At 37.7% G+C, this 17650-nt stretch overlaps 1 protein-coding gene across 1 annotated transcript in view; it reads left to right on the top strand.

Moving 5' to 3' along the window:
- LOC104525124 (centrosomal protein of 78 kDa-like) overlaps positions 1-12182 on the top strand; it is a gene marked incomplete at its 5' end in the record, with an annotated part of 15548 nt that extends 3366 nt beyond the window's left edge. Inside the window, 5 exons of the mRNA XM_029085005.1 lie at positions 434-577; positions 6492-6569; positions 8313-8479; positions 9976-10129; positions 11658-12182. Coding sequence (XP_028940838.1) covers positions 434-577; positions 6492-6569; positions 8313-8479; positions 9976-10129; positions 11658-12182 — 1068 coding nt within the window. The remainder of the gene's footprint in view (positions 1-433; positions 578-6491; positions 6570-8312; positions 8480-9975; positions 10130-11657) is intronic.
- Positions 12183-17650: the final 5468 nt, after the last annotated feature.

Genomic DNA, 17650 nt, shown 5'->3' with positions numbered 1-17650 from the left:
CCCTGCTCTGGCACAGGCTTCCCATGGGGTGCAGTCCTTTGGGAAAACCTGCTCAAGCACAGGCTGTCCACAGGCTGCAGCTCCTTCACCCCATTCCTCTGCTCTGGCAGGGTGTCTTCCCTAGGCTGGAGTGCACATACCTGCTCCACCATGGAGTACCACCTCTTCCTCTGAGCCTGGTGTTCCCTAAATGAAGCTACTAAATGATGCTACTAAATCCTTGCCACATATACCCAATGTATGCACACATATGATCTTTTTATATTGTTTTATGCAGATTTATTTCAAAATTGCATAGCTGAACAGTGTATATGCATTGTAAGGGACTCTGGGAAACTACTGCATTTAAATTAAGCTTTTGGTACCATTTAGTCCTTGTTTTTTACTGTACAGTGTAATGCTGTGAGTGAGTGTGTTTTTCTTATGTAATTAGACAGGTATTCCTGTGAAAGTGACAGTAGAAAGCGCATGTACATCTGAAACTGAAGACACAGAAGATTTAGATGATGTTATCCATCATCCTGATTTGGCAAAATCATTAGATAAGAATAACATAACAAAGTATGAACAATTACAGGTAAGAAGCATATTCTGTACCTTAAACTCCATAAAGGTAAATTATATCAATTAAACTATGTTTTATCTGGAAAATTATGGTTAAGCTAATAACCAGTCCTGGAGCAGGACTTCTGAATAACTTCTAATTGTCCTGCTTTATGTCACACAGGCTTCTGTTTCAAAAGATGTGTGTCAAATATGCACTGGATTTTCAGTGTCTGAATAGTTCTAATCAAGACGTGTATGCTATAAGCATGTTGTCAAATCAGGGCTGTAATGAGGTAGAACTTAACTTAATACACACAACTGCAATACACATAATTTATCTGTTCCAGTCTTGAATCATGGCTCACAAACCTTTTGATCAGTGTTACTGCCTGTAGTATTTCCTTCCAAGTATTTCATTTATAAATGTAATTTAATGTTATTTCTAAGAGCTAAAATATTGTAATGATTGTTGTGTAAAAATAATTTTAAAAATAACTGAGAGTGTGTTAAAGCTCCATTTTATAACTGAGCTTGATAACCAACTTCTTTCATTTGTTTTTTATTATTCCCTCTACTTCTTTGATAGTTCTAAAAAACTAGCAGTAGTGAGACTAACTATTGCTGTAAATGTCTTGACAGAGAATGTTCTTACAAAAGGAAGGGAAAACAAAAGCATCTTTCAGTGGCGCAGTGATGCTGCTGAGGTAATCTAGCACTATTATAAAGTAACACCCTCAGGCAGAATAACTGGGTTGTTTCTCAGGTGTTAGGATTTTAATTTTGTTTGGAGAATTTGCACTGCCTCCAAATGAACACTGCTAAAAGTGAGACCTACAGTCAGTCTGGTTTTGGTGGTGGTTTTCATAGGGCACCAAACTGGGTGAACAAACTGTTCATGTGCATAAATATTAAGACCATGTATCTGTCTTTATGTAAGCAAAGTGAAGTTGAAACTTAACTTGTTGCAGATGTATATGTAATGGGAGAGTTAGGGTGGCTTAGAGTTACTGTGGAAGGCAAAAGGACTGTGCAAATACTGCATAACTACTTGCCTTTTTTTTCAGCTGATGTATACTTTTTCTTTAGGCCTACCCTTTTTCTCTCTAGAACTTTTGTTTCAGGAAGATTTTTCAAGGTTTTTCCATGTTGCTGGGACTTAAAGTTGTGTAGTGGCTTACTTCTTTGTTGGTGATTTCATATTGCTGTTTGTGTGCAGTATGTTGACGTTGTGCTAGGCAGTGGCTTCAACATTCTCATCAAGATCACTGTGTCTGGAATCATAGAATTCCATGTCACGTGCATATTGTGCCAAAAACTTTTATGCAGCAAGTATGGTGCTTTCAGGAAACAATTGATATATTCTTGGTGTTTGGAGAGGGAGGAATGTTACTTTCAGGACACACTGCAGAAGCATACAGTGTTTTGTGCTTTGAGGAAGGGTTGTCGTATCAACCTGTGTTGCCAGGGTTACCCATTGTATTATATATAGAGCAACTGTAAGGAAGAGATAATTTGTAATTAATTTGAGATTCCTAAGAGGTAAGACTAGAAATTTCATGAACTTACCCCAAAATTGGTTATGAATTTCCTGTACTTGTAAAGGTCCAGATTTTCCTGATTTTCTGAATTTGATAACCACAGTACTTTTTTTAGGCCATGGTTACATAATCAGACAGCGCTGTTTAAGCAGCCTTGAACTGTTTCTGTGCCTCACCCATCGGTCTTGTTACTTTGATACAAAGCAGTTTCACATTATGGCAGAACTGAGCTAACAACTTCTCACCTGAATTGTCAGGTCTATTTCCTCTCTGTCCCACAGTGCTTTTCCATTTCTTGTTGGATCTTTTTCTCTCTCCTGCATTTTTTCATGCTTATCTGATCATAAGGCAAGTTGATTCAACTTGCTGATGTGGAGAAAACTTATGTAGTTCAACAAGGAGAAGTGCAAAGTCCTACACCTGGGAGGAACAGCCCCTTGCACCAGTATATGCTGAGCGCAGACCATCTGGAAAGCAGCATTGCAGAAGAAGCCCTGGGAGTCTTGGGGGGCACCAAGTTAAACACAAGCCAGCAGTGTGTCCTTGTGGCAAAGGAAGTGAATGGTATCCTGGCCTTCATTAGAAGGAATGATGCCAGCAGGCTGAGGGAAGGTGGTCCTTCCCCTGTATTAAGCGCTGATGAGGCCACACCTGGAATACTGTGTCCAGTTCTGGGCTCTCCAGTACAAGAGAGACATGGGCATACTGGGCAAGGTCCAAAGAAGAGCCAGAAGCATGGTTAAGGGACTGGAACATCTCTCCTATGAGGAGAGGCTGAGATTGCTGGGACTGTTCAGCCTGGAGAAGAGAAGGCTCAGGGGGATCATATTAATGTATATCAATAACTGAAGGGAGGGTGCAAAGAAGGCAGAGCCAGGCTCTTTCCAGTGGTGCCCAGTGACAAGACAAGAGGCACTGGGCACAAACTGAAACACCCAAGGTTCCTCCTGAACATCAGGAAACACTTTTTCACTGAGAGAGTGAATGAGCACTGGCACAGGTGGCCTGGACAGGTTATGGAGCCTCTGTCCTTGGAGATAGTAAAAAAACTATCTAGACATGGTCCTGGGCAGCTTGTTGTAGATGTCCCTGGTTGAGCAGGGAGTTGTACCAGGTGACCTCCAGAGGTCCCTTCCAACCTCAACCAGTCTGTGATTCTGTGGTATTTTTCCAGGTTAGTTTTCAGCCATCTTAATGACTCACGTTGGCTTATGTGATTGGGTACATTCCAGACCTGGAGCACAGTAAGTGTCAGAACTCTGTGGCTGATAATGTGAGAGGGGAATTGGAGGACCCTTTTTATCTGCATTAATTTGTCTTAGGTACTGTCATTAAACAGCTCTTGTTGCAGAGCTGCTTGAGTGGGGAGCTGACTTGAGGAACTGATCCAGCTGAAAAGTAATCCAGTGTATCTGGCTGCAGCAGGCTTTGGTGCAGCCTTTCAGTAAAGTGGGACAATCAGCTGTGCTAGAACAATGACGGGATTGCAGAGTGGGAAGGAACAGTAAGAGGAGGAAACTCCTTAAACTGCCACTGTGCCAAAAAAGCTCTCTAGACATCACTTGCTGTGACTAAATGACCGGACTTGCACTTTAGAATGCAAGTTCTTGAGAACTTCTCCATGTCCTTCTGCTCAGAAAGGATCTTTAAGCATATTACTTAGTGAAACAAGGAGTTGTGTTTTCATTAAAAAAAAAAAAAAAATCCCCTGGCTAACAAAAAGTTTAATTTCTGCTTAAGTGAAAAATAAGAACTGATAAATGTTCTTTCCTTCCACTAGAGGGAATCTGAAACATCAGAATTGCCTCTGATGAAGAGTGTAGTTGAGGTAACTCACAGGCTGAAATTTTAACTAAGGATATAAATGGTGAACTTCACCCTTAATATAGTTAGCAGGGTGACCTTTTCTACACATTGATACTATGTGAATTATGTAGAAGTAGAGATTGCACTATAACTAAGGACAACGGTGTAATCAAGTAGAAAAAACATGGCTAATTAGTTTTTTATATTTTTAGTTTTTAAACTTCAGTTTTATACCTCTGTGTAGTGTTGAATAGTCTTATTATACACAGTAATTCTGAGGGCTACAGATATATTTGCTGTTTAGCTTCATCTTAAAGGCTGTCAGTGCTGTCTTTCTGGCTACAGTACTAGAAGGGTCAGTCATGTAGCTTGGAAGTAGGTTTAGCTCTCTGATGCATTTTAATTTTTTCTGCACAACGACTAGAGGATTGTCTAAGCTAGTGAATTTTTCAGATCAAGGAATAAAGCTTACATATACTTATAATTTAATGGTGACAAATATGTTTGCACAGGTGCAAGGCATCTTCCTTTAAATATAGGCCTCTGATACTGCTTATGAGGAGATATAGCTGCAATGTTTGTCATCTTTTTGTGAAGTCAGCTCATAACCATCAAATATTGTCTACATCTACAGTATGATAAATCAAGTTGAAACAAAACTACAAAACCTCCGAATTTCTGCCTAAAAAAAAAAATCTTGATAATTTGACTGTTTTCTTGGCCTTTGTCCTTTGAAAATCTGAACCAGCAATTTGAAGAAAAAGGTCAGTGCTGTCAGCTTTAGAATTGTCTAAAATCTGCCCGCAACAAAAATTACTATAGAACTAAGGTTTCTAAAGCAGAGTTGCTTGCCGAAAAAACCTACACCCTAGAAACTTCAAAATACATACATACATACATGCACACGCATTATAAATAGTACTGTAAGAATTCTTTGAGTCTGTGGTACCTGTGACTGATCTTCAAAGCTAGGTTACAGGATTCCAGCTTACAAGTCAAGTTGTGAATGTTGAACATGTGCTACGCTTCTGAATCTGTAAAAGGATTTATAGCTCCTATTATTTCCACACATTCTGAGGTAGGCTGCAGTAAGACTGTGGTATTTGTTGAAGGTTCTTCTTAAAGATTTCCCCCTGGCCTCATTCCTAGATGTGATTTTGTTACATCATAGCAATTAGATACTGTTAAATCTCTTCACAAATACTGTCTTTGAAATGTGGTTTTCCTATACCTTCTGACCTCTGAGACTCTTTCTTATGTATTCAAATTATAAAGATATGACTAGCTTTCTAGTTCCAGGATTAGCTTGGTTGATGCTAGTCTAGGGATCTTAGAAGTGGGCTTCACTGGACAGTAGTGACAGACCCATAATCTTCGCTCCTGAGTGGCTGTCACTGGGAAGGCTGTATCTAGAATATTTTAGAACCTGCAAAAGACCCTTACATCCTACAAGACCTGTGGGAACCTCTTTGCATTTGTAGAATGCTATTCATAAACTATGCATTCTGTTGTACACCAGTCTTCTCAGCCGATTGCTTGTGTGAATTACAGTAGTATGCTCTTCAATTAGCTTCTGATGGCAGACAAAGTATTTCAGTACTGCTTGGATCTTTGCTCCTCCGTGGAACTGATTGATAAGGTGTGTACAAAGAGCAGTGTCCTATGTTACGTATATGTGCTTGTATACAAGGTGTATGGAGAAATGAAGCTTTGTATACCATTAATTCATACAGATTACCCCCTGAAAAATAGAGCAGCTTGATAGTTTTAACAGTTTTCACCTTTGGAACCAGCAGACTGTGTTAAGGCATGCAAGAACAAAAATTCCTATTATAGGAATTTCCACTTCAGGAATTAAAGATGATAATGCTTTGCCATGATATGAGAAAACATGGTGATTGCTTATCAAATCCTGACTACTCTTCACTGAAACAGAGAGATTCACTACTTAGAACTGAAAGTTAAAATACAAGTGTAGTATCTCATGAACGAGATTAGAATATATTTGTTAGATGTTTGGGTTTGGTTTTGTTAAAACTAAGTTGCTCAAACTCACCTGGGATTGTAAAAAACTTACTTTTTCTGCTGAAGAGCCAATTGGAAAGAGTACAGATCTTACATTTTAGAATTCTGTATTCCTACTGCTATAATCAGGAATAAAATCCTGGATGAAGAATACATTCTGAAAATCTAGGTATGGCTACTAAGGATTTTTTTTTTTAAGCCCAATTTGAGCTTTTGATGAGGAAGACTTACTTAGGTAAAACTGAGGTTTGAAAAGGTGAAGGGGAAGAAGAGAAAGTAGAGGAGAATGTACATTCCTGATGGTAATGTCATATGCCCCAGCGACTTGTGCTATAATCTTGTGTTATCTATTGCTGTATTGCAAATCTGTTAAGTGAATCACACTTCCACTTTCCTGTGTTCATTTTTTGCATCCTAGAGTTATGTAGACCTTTGTGTATTTTTGTAGAAGATATGTTATTGCTTGGAATGCCGTGTGCTAGATGTTAATTGGGCGTGTTGAGTTTTTGTATAATACTGCATGCTGATCTGACATTTTGAGATAAATATCGTCATAATTTATCTGTATTATGATAGTTGGAGCTGGAAGAATGCGTGGAAAAATTAAAGGAAGAACAAAGAGCCAGAGTAAAGGCTGAGGAACGCGTAATGGAGGTAATGATACTTAACTGTTAATCATCTTTACTTTTAAAGGAGGCACCAAACTATCCACTTGCTTAATTAGGAGTAATTATCAGTGACCTCTAATGTGGTAGCTTCCAGAGTTTCAGTTCAAAGTCACATGGATCATTTACTAGCCTAAGGGCAATGATGAAATCCACATTTAGTAATGTGTGTTTGTTCTCCTCATCCTATTCCAGAGCCTTGAACTCCAGGTCAAGCTACTCTTTTCAGTATGTTTCATTCATTTGATGTATTACTCATGATCTGGGGCACCCTGATGTTTGCTTTTCTTGAGAAAGTGATTAAATCTGTTTGCAATTTGCAGCAGATGGAGGTCTCCCACCTTCTTTCTCATGACTTGTGCTGAAAAGCTGTTTGTTGCGAATCTTGTTTAATTTGGCATATTATGTCACTTTGATTTTAAAATCAAAATTACATTCTGCAAGTAATAAAAAAGTTGAATGGTTTTCTGCATAGCATGCTGGCCATAGCTGTCAGTTGTTGTGAAGCGCCATGGTGCATTATGACAGAACCCAATGAACAACTTGTCACAGTTAAATTGTGAGGTCTGTTTCTCCTCCATCCATTGTTGCTGACCTAAAAAGATCCTTCTGCGTCAATAACCAGAATTTCTTGTAATAGAGTGTAAGATAGTGTAAATGAATGGATTTGGTTCTTGGATGTGATCTGGAGTGGAGTGAATGTGGTGGTACCCTTTGGAACTTGAGCAACAAGTGATGCCTCACAGTACAGGGAGCAGATGCCCACAAAGGACTCTGAACTCTACAAGTTTCACTGTAGTCTTCTGCAGCCATCCCTCTCCTCCTGTAATGTGCAGTGTGCCAGTGGGCTCTGCTGGATATCTGTTGTTTGAATACTCAAGTGCTTTTTAGACTAAATACCCGCCACAACAAATCTTTCCTTGTCATGTGATTCTAGCACCTTGGCTCAGGAGAAGGGATAAACTAAGTAGCGGTAATCTCTAAAATTGTTCATCTTGACGCTAGTTTGACAGCTACAGTGCACAACACAGATCTGTAATTTTTTGTCCTTCTCTCCTAAAAAATGAAAGAAGGAAAGTTGGTGGTAGCAGTGATTGCATAGCTGTAATCCTAAGTGAGTGTTTGAGTTAATGTTTCCCTCAAGTACAAAACCCTGCATATCCTACAGGTATCATTCAGCTTTTAGTTTGTCACTGATTTGATTAATGTTCACTGTGAAGAAAGATCATCTTAAACTTTCAATTTTGTGATGCGCAGTACAAGGGAGAGATGTAATCGTATGCATGTTTTTTAACTAGTAAAAGAAATTCTTTGATGTTAATGTGTCATATAATACATGCAAAATAACATGATATGAAAGCTGATTTTTTTTGCTGGCACTTGCTCTGCAACATTCTGTCCATATTGAAGACAGTGCTGAACCAGCAGTTTTGTGTGCCTGCAGCAGCTTCACTATGGTAGCACAGAACTGCAGCTGTGGATAAACAAACTTGCGCAGAGCTTAGTGTAACAGTGCCCTGAATACTTCTGGTTCAGTGAGGTCTAGATCAGTTATGTCCATTACTTTGAGTATTTCTCTTGATGCTACTGCTCTCTAATAGGCTTGCAAAGGTGGGGTTGGGCGTTTTGTTGTTGGTTGTTTTGTTGTTTTGTTTTGTTGTTTGTTTTCTTTTAATTGACAATGATAGAAATTACTTTATTTTTTATTTCTTCTCTCTCTCCCACTCCCCAGCTGGAAATTGAAAATGCAAGATTAAGGAATCTAAATGCCTCCCTGTCTGAAGTTCTTCATGCTCAGTCAGTAACCAACATGATTTTGGAAGATGAAGGTGTTCTAGGCAGCATTGAGAACTCTTTCCAGAAGTTTCATGCTTTTTTAGACCTCCTTAAAGATGCTGGGTAAGTTGTCACTTTACTTGAGTCTTACTGTTTCTGCTCAGATCTCTTTCCAAAATTATCCTCCAATGAAGTATGCTCCTTTCCCAAGATCTCTAGGACTGTACTCACAAAGAGCAAAGGAAGAAAAAGGTAACTGTATGTACCTACTGTTTAGTCTTTTCTCAGTGGGAAAAACATGATCCAAGCACTGTCTGGCTGAATTAACGTATCTGTCCTTGGCAAAGACTTTCAAGAAGCCCATGCTAAAAGAGAGGAAAGCTTCTATTGAAGCATGTTTCCGAGTTTTTACCAGACCACCTGTGGCTCTTAGCATTCCCATGATACAAAAGGCTCAAAATGCAGTTGGACTGGCTTCAAAAAGTGTCCTGTTGCCTTGGGCCTCCTTTTACTAACTGAAGTAGAGAAATCTAGATGGATTAATTTGGCTTCTATACTTAAATTCTGGATTATTTATTATTACTTGAAATATTTTAGAGAGTATTGATTAAAGTTTATCTTAAGGCTTTACCACTGTACCTGCAGCTTCTTAGAGGATGGTTCATCCTTCCCATTTGTCAAAGGATTTCAGCTTACGTTCTCAAACCTGTTTTGTAAAGCTTATGTAGCCAGGCATGGCAATCTCATCCAGGAGAATGAAGGAATGATATTAAGATAATACTGTAGTGTACACTGCAAGTTCAAAGTCGACCAGGGAAGATTTTATTTGCTCTCCCTGCCTCCTGCTTCTATCCACCTACAAATTGTAATGTAAAGTTCACGCTAAGGCTGTGTTCTGATTTTGTGAAAATCAGTTGGTAGGTAGAGTTGCCATTACTTTAAGAATGAATTCCAAACTTTGGAGGAAGACAAAATTGCTCTCTCACTACAAAAAAATAACTTTTTCAGATGAGTCCTACATCTATTCATGGTAATAGGGAGCTGCTCTGAAAGTTACAGAATCCCAATCACAAAGGCTGCTCTTCTCAATAAGCTTCTGTTTAATGCTGTGCTATCAATTAATGGCTATATCTTCTCGCTTCTGTTGAGGCTTAAAACACCTAAGTGGTAGGTTTGGACAACTTGTAAGCTGGCAAGTGAAACAACATGCCTGTATTTGTGAAGCATGTAATTGGATTTGACTGTTGGAGATTATGCTGGTTTGGGAGATGTGCTCCAATCTTCTGCTTGAATGACAGAGTTTTAATCTTTGTTCTGCCTGACAGGGAATCTGTTGCCAGCCTCCTGCTCTGAGATCAGTGCTAACTGGGAGAACTTCATTTTTAGCCTCATAACATTTAGTGAAAACTGACAGTTTTGAACCTGCAGGCTAATTTGTGCAAAGACAGGAAAATAGCTTTAGCTACTTGTTTTCATCTTCATTAAGCTATTTTGTGCTTCTCAGAAAATAATGGAAAAGCTGTCATCAAAGCTTCAAACAAATTCTGTTTCTTGAATGTTTAGATTTTTCACAGGGTACGAATTTTTTGTGTCATTTTCTACTGAACTTTATTTTACAGACTTGGACAACTTGCAGTATTAGCTGGGATAGACCACTCAGATTTTGGTGTTTTGGGGCATCCACAAATGAATTCTACTCTCAGTAAGCCTGCTAACATGCTAAAGGAGAAGTCTTTTGAAGAAGAAAGACACGAACATACCCAGAATAGCAAAGTAAGTCTGTAGAGGGAATGCTAATGGCAATGTACTTGATGCTATTTAAGGTACCTTTCAGCTGTTACCCCCTCTGACTGAAAGCAGTGATTACCAAATGATCCATGAAGTTATTACTGCGATCTTTTGCTGCAGCTGTATTTATACAGATCATAATAATTCAATTATTAATGTAAGCTTTTTAAGTTATTACCATTTGGAATAGAAACCATAGTATTTTGTGATGTTCTAGAGATAGTGTAGGTTGTAATTATATTGTTTCTTGTTCTGAAATGTGAAGTTCCAAGAGTGGTATGCATCCAATGAAAATAGAAAATACCATGACGAGGTTTTTTAGAAACAATTAATAATGATGGATAGTGGTTTTTACAAAACTTAGTCTGCTAATAGAGGGTAGTACAATATGCCTATTGAAAGCAGGAATTTTCTTAAGTTGTTGCAGTATACGTGTACTGTAGTCCTGTTAGATTTCTACATGGGCCATGCCATGAATTTTAGGCAACTACAAGTTTGCAGTATTAACAACATAAGGTTTTATTTTGTACTCTGAAGCCAATAAATAGAAAACTTGGATTTTTCAAGGGAGGTAGTTTTTCAAGTTCCCTTAAAAAAAAAAAAAAAGAAAGGCTTAAGTTTTTAAGGCAGTTAAAAACAAAGATTCTGTCAGCCTACAGCCTTGTCCAAGCTGGATAAAATCGTCATGTTTTGTCATGCTAGGAATCCTTCTGCATTCCTATATGTTTCTTAAACCCAATCTCTTTCCTATTAAGTGTTCCAGATTCCTCAAGAACACCATGAGCTCCTAAAGCATTATGATAAGAAGTGCTGAGGTTTTTTAATGGTTGCAAAGCAATTTCCACTTTCGCAGTTTGAATCTGCTAAAATTATTCGGATTAATAGAGTAATTCTCATTATAGGTTCTTTGACATTTGTTATAGTTTGGCTTGCCACAGTGTTTGCAGCTGATGGACTCTTCTGCACTGTGACATTAACTTGTTATGCAGTTCTTCTGAATAATTTTTTTCTAATTCACCTACATTTAGAATCCTGAGCTTAAAGTGTTTTTTAAGTATACATGGTAAAGGATGGTTACAAAAAGCTTCAAACAACACTTACACTACTCTCATACTTATCTCATAGTATTGTTTAGTTCAGATTCTTGTAGCAGCTAGGTGTTGTGGGATAGACTACTGGCATCACACTACTGTGAGCAAATGTAATGAACTGCACCTATTTCAGAATGATAGACCTGATTAGGCTTTGGCTGCTTCATTCTAACTGACGCATTTCTGTAGGATAAAGTTCAAGCTAGATGTGAAACTGTAATATGCCTACTCTGTGTCATTATCACCCTAGTAATCTTCTGAAACTTGCTTGTTTTGAAAGGTAATAAAGGTTGTGTGATTGCTATTATCTCTGAATCTTTTCTATATTATTATGCTATGCAAATTTTAGTATATGGTAGTTGCAGTACTGGATTTTTTTTCTCTAGTTGCCTCACTGTCTTCATTGGAATCTCTTATTTCAGAACAGAGCTGGGGACACTGAAGTTTCTCTTCCTGGCACACTTCAATCCCACACAGTTGTGAATAATGCCTTCTCTGCTCTTAGAGAAATACATGAACTTCAGACTGCTGGGCAACAGTACCAGCCAGGCTCCTGGAAGGAAAATGAAGCTCAAACAATTAACCAAAATAAAGAGGATAAGCCTCGAAATAGTACTCCAACACTCTCTGAGAGGAGAGTCAAACAAAATGAACATGCAAAAGGACATCACTCAGCAAGGCAGTTGGTTGCCGGACTGCATTCGTTTTCTGATTCCAGTGTACATATTAAAAGTAACGGTAGCAGAACATCCAGTGGTACTTCTGTTGAAAAAAGCAAAAATTGTTCCTTAAAGAAATATATCCCTAGAGCAAATGAAACAGCAATTCCGAATGATGGAGCTAGAGGAGACCAAAGTAGAATGCAGACAGTAAACCGCTTTGGAACTCATAAAGTAGGATCTGTCTCTGAACTACAAGAAAGTATCGAAAGTGTTACCAGCATTTGAAATGGTTCTAAAACGTTTGAACTGTTCTTTACACTTGCAAGATTAAAAATAAATTTTTGATGCCTCAGAATAGTTTGTGAATTTTTTGTAAGGTAGTGTAGACTTTGTAAACTTTTAAAGCATTGCAAGCTGTTTAGTATTCCTGTTTCATGTTTGCATCAGTTGTCACTAGATTTTTATTTTTGGAAATGTGTGATGCCCTGGTAGAATGGTACCCTTCGGTTTGTATTACATACAAGAGATTTCTGGCATATGGATTTTATCGTGTATCACAGATCTCGTAGAGTGTAAACGTTTTTGAGCTAATAAAATTAATTTCAGTACAGATGTTGCTTTTCATTTATTTACAGTGTTCTGCAATGGAAGTGGAAAAAATGGTTTTAGGGCAAACATCAATTAATGCATAACAGTGTGTGGGTATGACATTCCCAAAGGTAGCAGAAGTTTTCAGATTTGAAAATGAGCCCAAAAATAGCTCTAAAAGAAATATTTAAATACAGCCATTCTTCCTTATTGCTATGACTGCAGCTCATCGAATAATACATGTTGGAAGGGACCTCTAGGGGATATCTAGTCCAGCTCAATTAGGTGCTCTCAGGACCCAAAGAAGTGTAAGAAAATAAAACTAAAAGAATACCTTTGTTTTAAAATTCCTGAGGTTTGCCCTCCAGCTTCTTTGTTCCTGTCCTTTCGCACAGGCAGCTCATTTGCAGCTTCTGAACTATGGCACAGAGGAACATGGATTTTGATTTGCCTAATGTGGCATAGCATCGTATTGTTTTGCACCAGGAATAATAAGATGCATTTCAGTATGGCCCTGAAAAATAAAGCAGTATCTTTATATTTGTACACTTGGCCTGAGTGCCGTGAGAAGGCAGTCAAGAGCTAAATAGAATAATTAGATACTTATTAGTTTCCTTCACTAACTACTGTTTTGTATATAAATGGGAGTTCTGTAAAAATAAACTTATTAGCAAGGGTTGTAGAGATGAGGAAGATGTTAAACATTTAAGCAAGTTTTAGGAAGAGTGTTTTTAAGCAACATGAAGTTTGGAAGGATGAAGCAACCTAAACTCTCTTAGTTTAGGGTTTAAGCCCAGGTCATTTGGTTCAACAAAGGGAGTGAGTTTTGCTTTTGAATGAACCAGTCAGTTTTATTTCCTTAAAATAACTTCCTTCTATGACTTTTCGCACATGCATGTGCCTGTATCAGTCCAGATAAAAAGAAATTTCTGAAACTGCAGTAAAGAACTCTGGGAGATCGTGTAGTAGAATCTGACGTACAGTGCTTATCTTTACGAGAAGTTAAAATGTTGAAAACTCATCACATGCAGTGGTCATGAAAAGCTGCCTTTTTAAAAAGCAGATAAAATTTAAATATTTTGCCTTTATTTTACTATTTACAGTGTTAGCTGAGATTTTGAATGATCATAATGTTTTAACCTGTTTGGTATGGACTTTTTCTTATTGGCAATGTGTATTCCATTTGCAGAGTGAAGAGGACAGAGGGTGAGGGAGCAACAGAAGATATTTTTCACATACAGGAATTAGGCAAGATGATTTGTGCTAAACTTTGGGGAAATAAATACTGCGTAGCTTTCTCTTTACTCTCCCACCTGTCATGAGAGTCCTGGAACATAGAAGATCTGTAGAAATTCCCGACTCCATTTGCTTGACAATAATGGAGAATCTCATGCATCCTCAAATGGAAATTTTCTACTGAGCAAATAGCATGAGATTACCTTAGCTATTGCAGTATTGCACAAGTAATTGCACAATGAAAGTACGTTATTTTTACAGACTTTGTCACTGCAGAATAATAGCAAGTAATATATTAATCTATGCAATTTTTTAGATATTCTTCCAAACGTTTGAGGTCTCTTGCTTCAGTCATGATTCTTTAATTGTGATTTTGGTTTGAGTGAACAGTTAGATGCAAACAGTTTCTTCAGCATTAAAATATTATGTGTTCCCTTTTTAAAACTAAAACTCTAAAGCTAATCACTGTGAAATGGTGGATAAAATTAAGTGTTTGGATTTGTGAGGTTAGGAATGATGAAACTGTTAATTGTCCCTAAAAATACCATAAAAATCTTAAAACAGTTTATGTATTGTATGTGTATAAGCAGGTGGCATAAATACATTTTGTGTTAAATACTACTAGTATTTGGTTTCAAAGTCTCAATTACATCAAAAATAATTATTTAATGCAAAATTGAGCAGGCAGTCTTACAGTGAAAATATGGAGTGCATACTTTGTATATAGCTGAATGCTGGATCTGAAGTCAGTAGAGACAATGGATGCAAGTTACCTAGGGCAGAAGTATTTTTTAAGGCTATCATGAATATTTCAGAAGCTTCAAGGTTTTTACTCACAATTTAAAAATGCATTTCAAAAAATATATTTAAGGATAAAGTATTTTAATAAAAAGTAAAAAATAAAAAAGTGTGTGTATATACATACATTTGAAATTATTATAAAACCATTTTACCCTGAGTTTGGATAGAAACTGTTTCAATCTCTTGCTATTAGTTAATGTTTAACATATTTGTCTGTGTTCTTGTTTGACATGAAAGCCTGAAATCAATAGGCCAGCTATTTGCTAGAAAACGTTACTGTTTACTTAGAAAGCATTTTTTCTCTCTTTGTTTGGGCTTCCCAAGAATTACTTTTCACACTTCATAATTGCAATATTTGGAGCTAGATCCCTGAAAAACAAAATAACCCCAAACCCTTGTCTGGACTATCTGAATCTTGTTCTAAGTCCTGCCGAAATTTGCTACTCTCACTACTTTGCTGGACCAGACGTCCCAGCTCTCTCCTGAAACAGCTGCCAGGGCGCTATGCAGCCAGCGTTATTTGTCTTTTAACGATGACGTCAGTTTGTTTGTTATTGTACCAGACGGAGAACTCGTGTGCGCTTGCTCTCCTTGAGTGAGCTGATTCTTTTCCAGCAGTAGTCGATGAAGGTTTTTCTGTCCAACGTAACATAAAGTCATGATGAACCCAATAAAAGTTCACTAAAAACTCTGGAATTTTATTTAAATATTACAAAGTCTCTGATTTTTTTGTTTTGTTTTGTTTTTCCAGCTATGTATCATAGTAAATACACCGCGCTCTGCTTTTGTGTTAATTATGCAAATTCACATTTGTCTGCGGGGATTTGTGGCACTTGAAGGGTCAGGTACTCTGTCAAAAGTTGGAAGACAGAAGCATTCCTCTAAATCATGGTTTTGAAAGCTTGTACTTTACATTGGGACACTATGAATATTGATATAATGTATTTATGTTTTTTGATGTAATAAAATATTAAATTATAATTGCTGGTAGCAAAACATTAAAATAGGAGACATCTCAGTTCAACAGAAACAAAACTCTGATGTGACCTTTACTATGGAGCCTTTTCTCCAACTGCAAAAGCATAATAATCCCTGGCATGAGGCAAAACCAGACTGTTCTGTGTTCAGGAAACTTTCTGTTTTGTACATCGTTATCCATTTTGTGTATTCCCCATCAACGCACGATGTGAAATGGATTTTCTAAAGCTCTGGGTGGCAGAGCTTCCAGTACAGTTGTCCTCTGAGCTCACGGGAGCTGCTATTCTTGACCCTTTTGATCAAGATGGCACTTTCCTGAACTGAAAAACTACAATATCTGATATTTACTCCCCGTGCTCTGAGCTGATACCAGCACCTGCTTTACCTAATTTCTATTTTTGTGTTCTAGCTCTTTATGCCAGAGGTTTGAATTACACTTTCAGTTCCAAAGTTTTAATTTACCTCGTGGTTTGTGGCATGCAGTTAGGATTCAGGAGTGATCCTGCTCGGATATTGAAGCATTTCCCTTAGTGGTGGCTAGGCTTCCTGACCTGATCCACCAACCTAAGCTATTTCTGACTGCTTCCATTACCCTTTCCAACCTAGGATATCTTTTCCCCAACAGGTCGGAGTTTGAAGCTGCCTCTCTGGGCAGATGTAGGTAGTGTGGGTTTAATATCAGGAAAAGCCCATATGAGGACCCTGAAACTTTGAACCCTGTTTCTATTTCAGACTCTAGCAAAAATAATTCAATTGTAGTCACTGAGCATTTCAGTTGAGGCTTCTATTTAATTATAACTAATTTTAATAATTAGAAGTGATGTATTCATTTTGGGTGTTGTGGTCTGAGACACAGTTTAGAAATACCTTGGTGTTTTGAAGAGAATGTATCCAGTCCATGGAGTCTGCCATTACCTCTTTAGAACTGAAAAAGGTTCTCGTGTCTGCAAGCAAATTTGGTGTGTTTTTCTTAAGCTATAGCTGTTATTGAAATGAAGGTAATTTTTGCTCTAAAACCACTGTCTCTGTTTACAATCTTTTAAACAAAATAACTTGCATAAGATGAAAATCTATTTACTAAATACCAGACCAGGCTGTAATCCGTAAATTCTTTTTATGGTTCTAGGTATGACCTAGCTTGACAGGAAAAGGAACAAATTCAAGTAGTCAGCATTTCTTCAGTGAAATAATTTGTAGTCAAAATTATCTTTTATATAAATCTGAGTATTCACAGAATAATGATCATCAACACTTCAATTTCTGAAAAAAACCCAAAGATTTAGTATGCAGATGTTTAATGCTGATGATAAACTTGGTGAACATGCAAGGGACTAAAGTAGAGCTAGCATTACGGGTAACACTGGGCAAACTAAGGCGTTCAAGAGCTGTGCTTTGTGCAGCTAGATAAGTCATTAATCTCGTCCAAGATATTTGAAAATTATGGGGCTCCATAAAGCCCATCTGTTTTCAATCATACTTAATAGCTTGGTTTGTCAAAATTGATTTACTGCTACTGGCTTTAAAATAACTTCTGAAAACTGATGGTAAGGCAGTATGCCTCTCAGTAAAAGAATTAGAAGAAACTGGATGAGCTGAAGTCTTCCCTTCAGTTACCACAGTTTAATTGTATTAACTCTGCGTTTTCAACGAACTTACAACCAGGTGTTTGTGGAAAGAATTACTTATTAATTAGGGATGTTAGCCTAGGATTTGGCAGACCTCAAGGCAAGTCTCAGCTCTGCTATCCATTCTGTGAAATTAATTTCATTTTCACAGCTCTCCTGGTTTTATTCCCTTCCTATGAAATCCAAATAGGAATTTGTCTGTAATGGGTGATTTGGGGAAACGGTGCAAAACATGCACATACTTCTTACTTCAGAGAAGGTAGGGAACCTGCTCCTCTACAGGGAAAGAATTTCACACAAAATATGAAGACATTTGGGTACTATGAAACCACCTCTTTGGAGCTGAAGCATCACCTGAAATTCATTGTCACTATGGATTGCTGGTTTTCCTTTCTCACACTTTCATACTTATCATGTCTGGGATGCGCAACCCAGCTCTGCAGCAGCAGCAGCAGCAGCACGGGGGAAGGCCTCACCTTGAGCACTGGGTGCAGTTTGGGTGCCACAGGATAAAAAGGATATAAA

Source organism: Antrostomus carolinensis, unplaced genomic scaffold, assembly GCF_000700745.2.
Source record: "Antrostomus carolinensis isolate BGI_N321 unplaced genomic scaffold, ASM70074v2 scaffold27655, whole genome shotgun sequence".
NCBI lineage: Eukaryota > Metazoa > Chordata > Aves > Caprimulgiformes > Caprimulgidae > Antrostomus > Antrostomus carolinensis.
The sequence above is the reverse complement of the archived record's forward strand: the minus strand, read 5'-3'. Positions and strand labels throughout refer to the sequence as shown.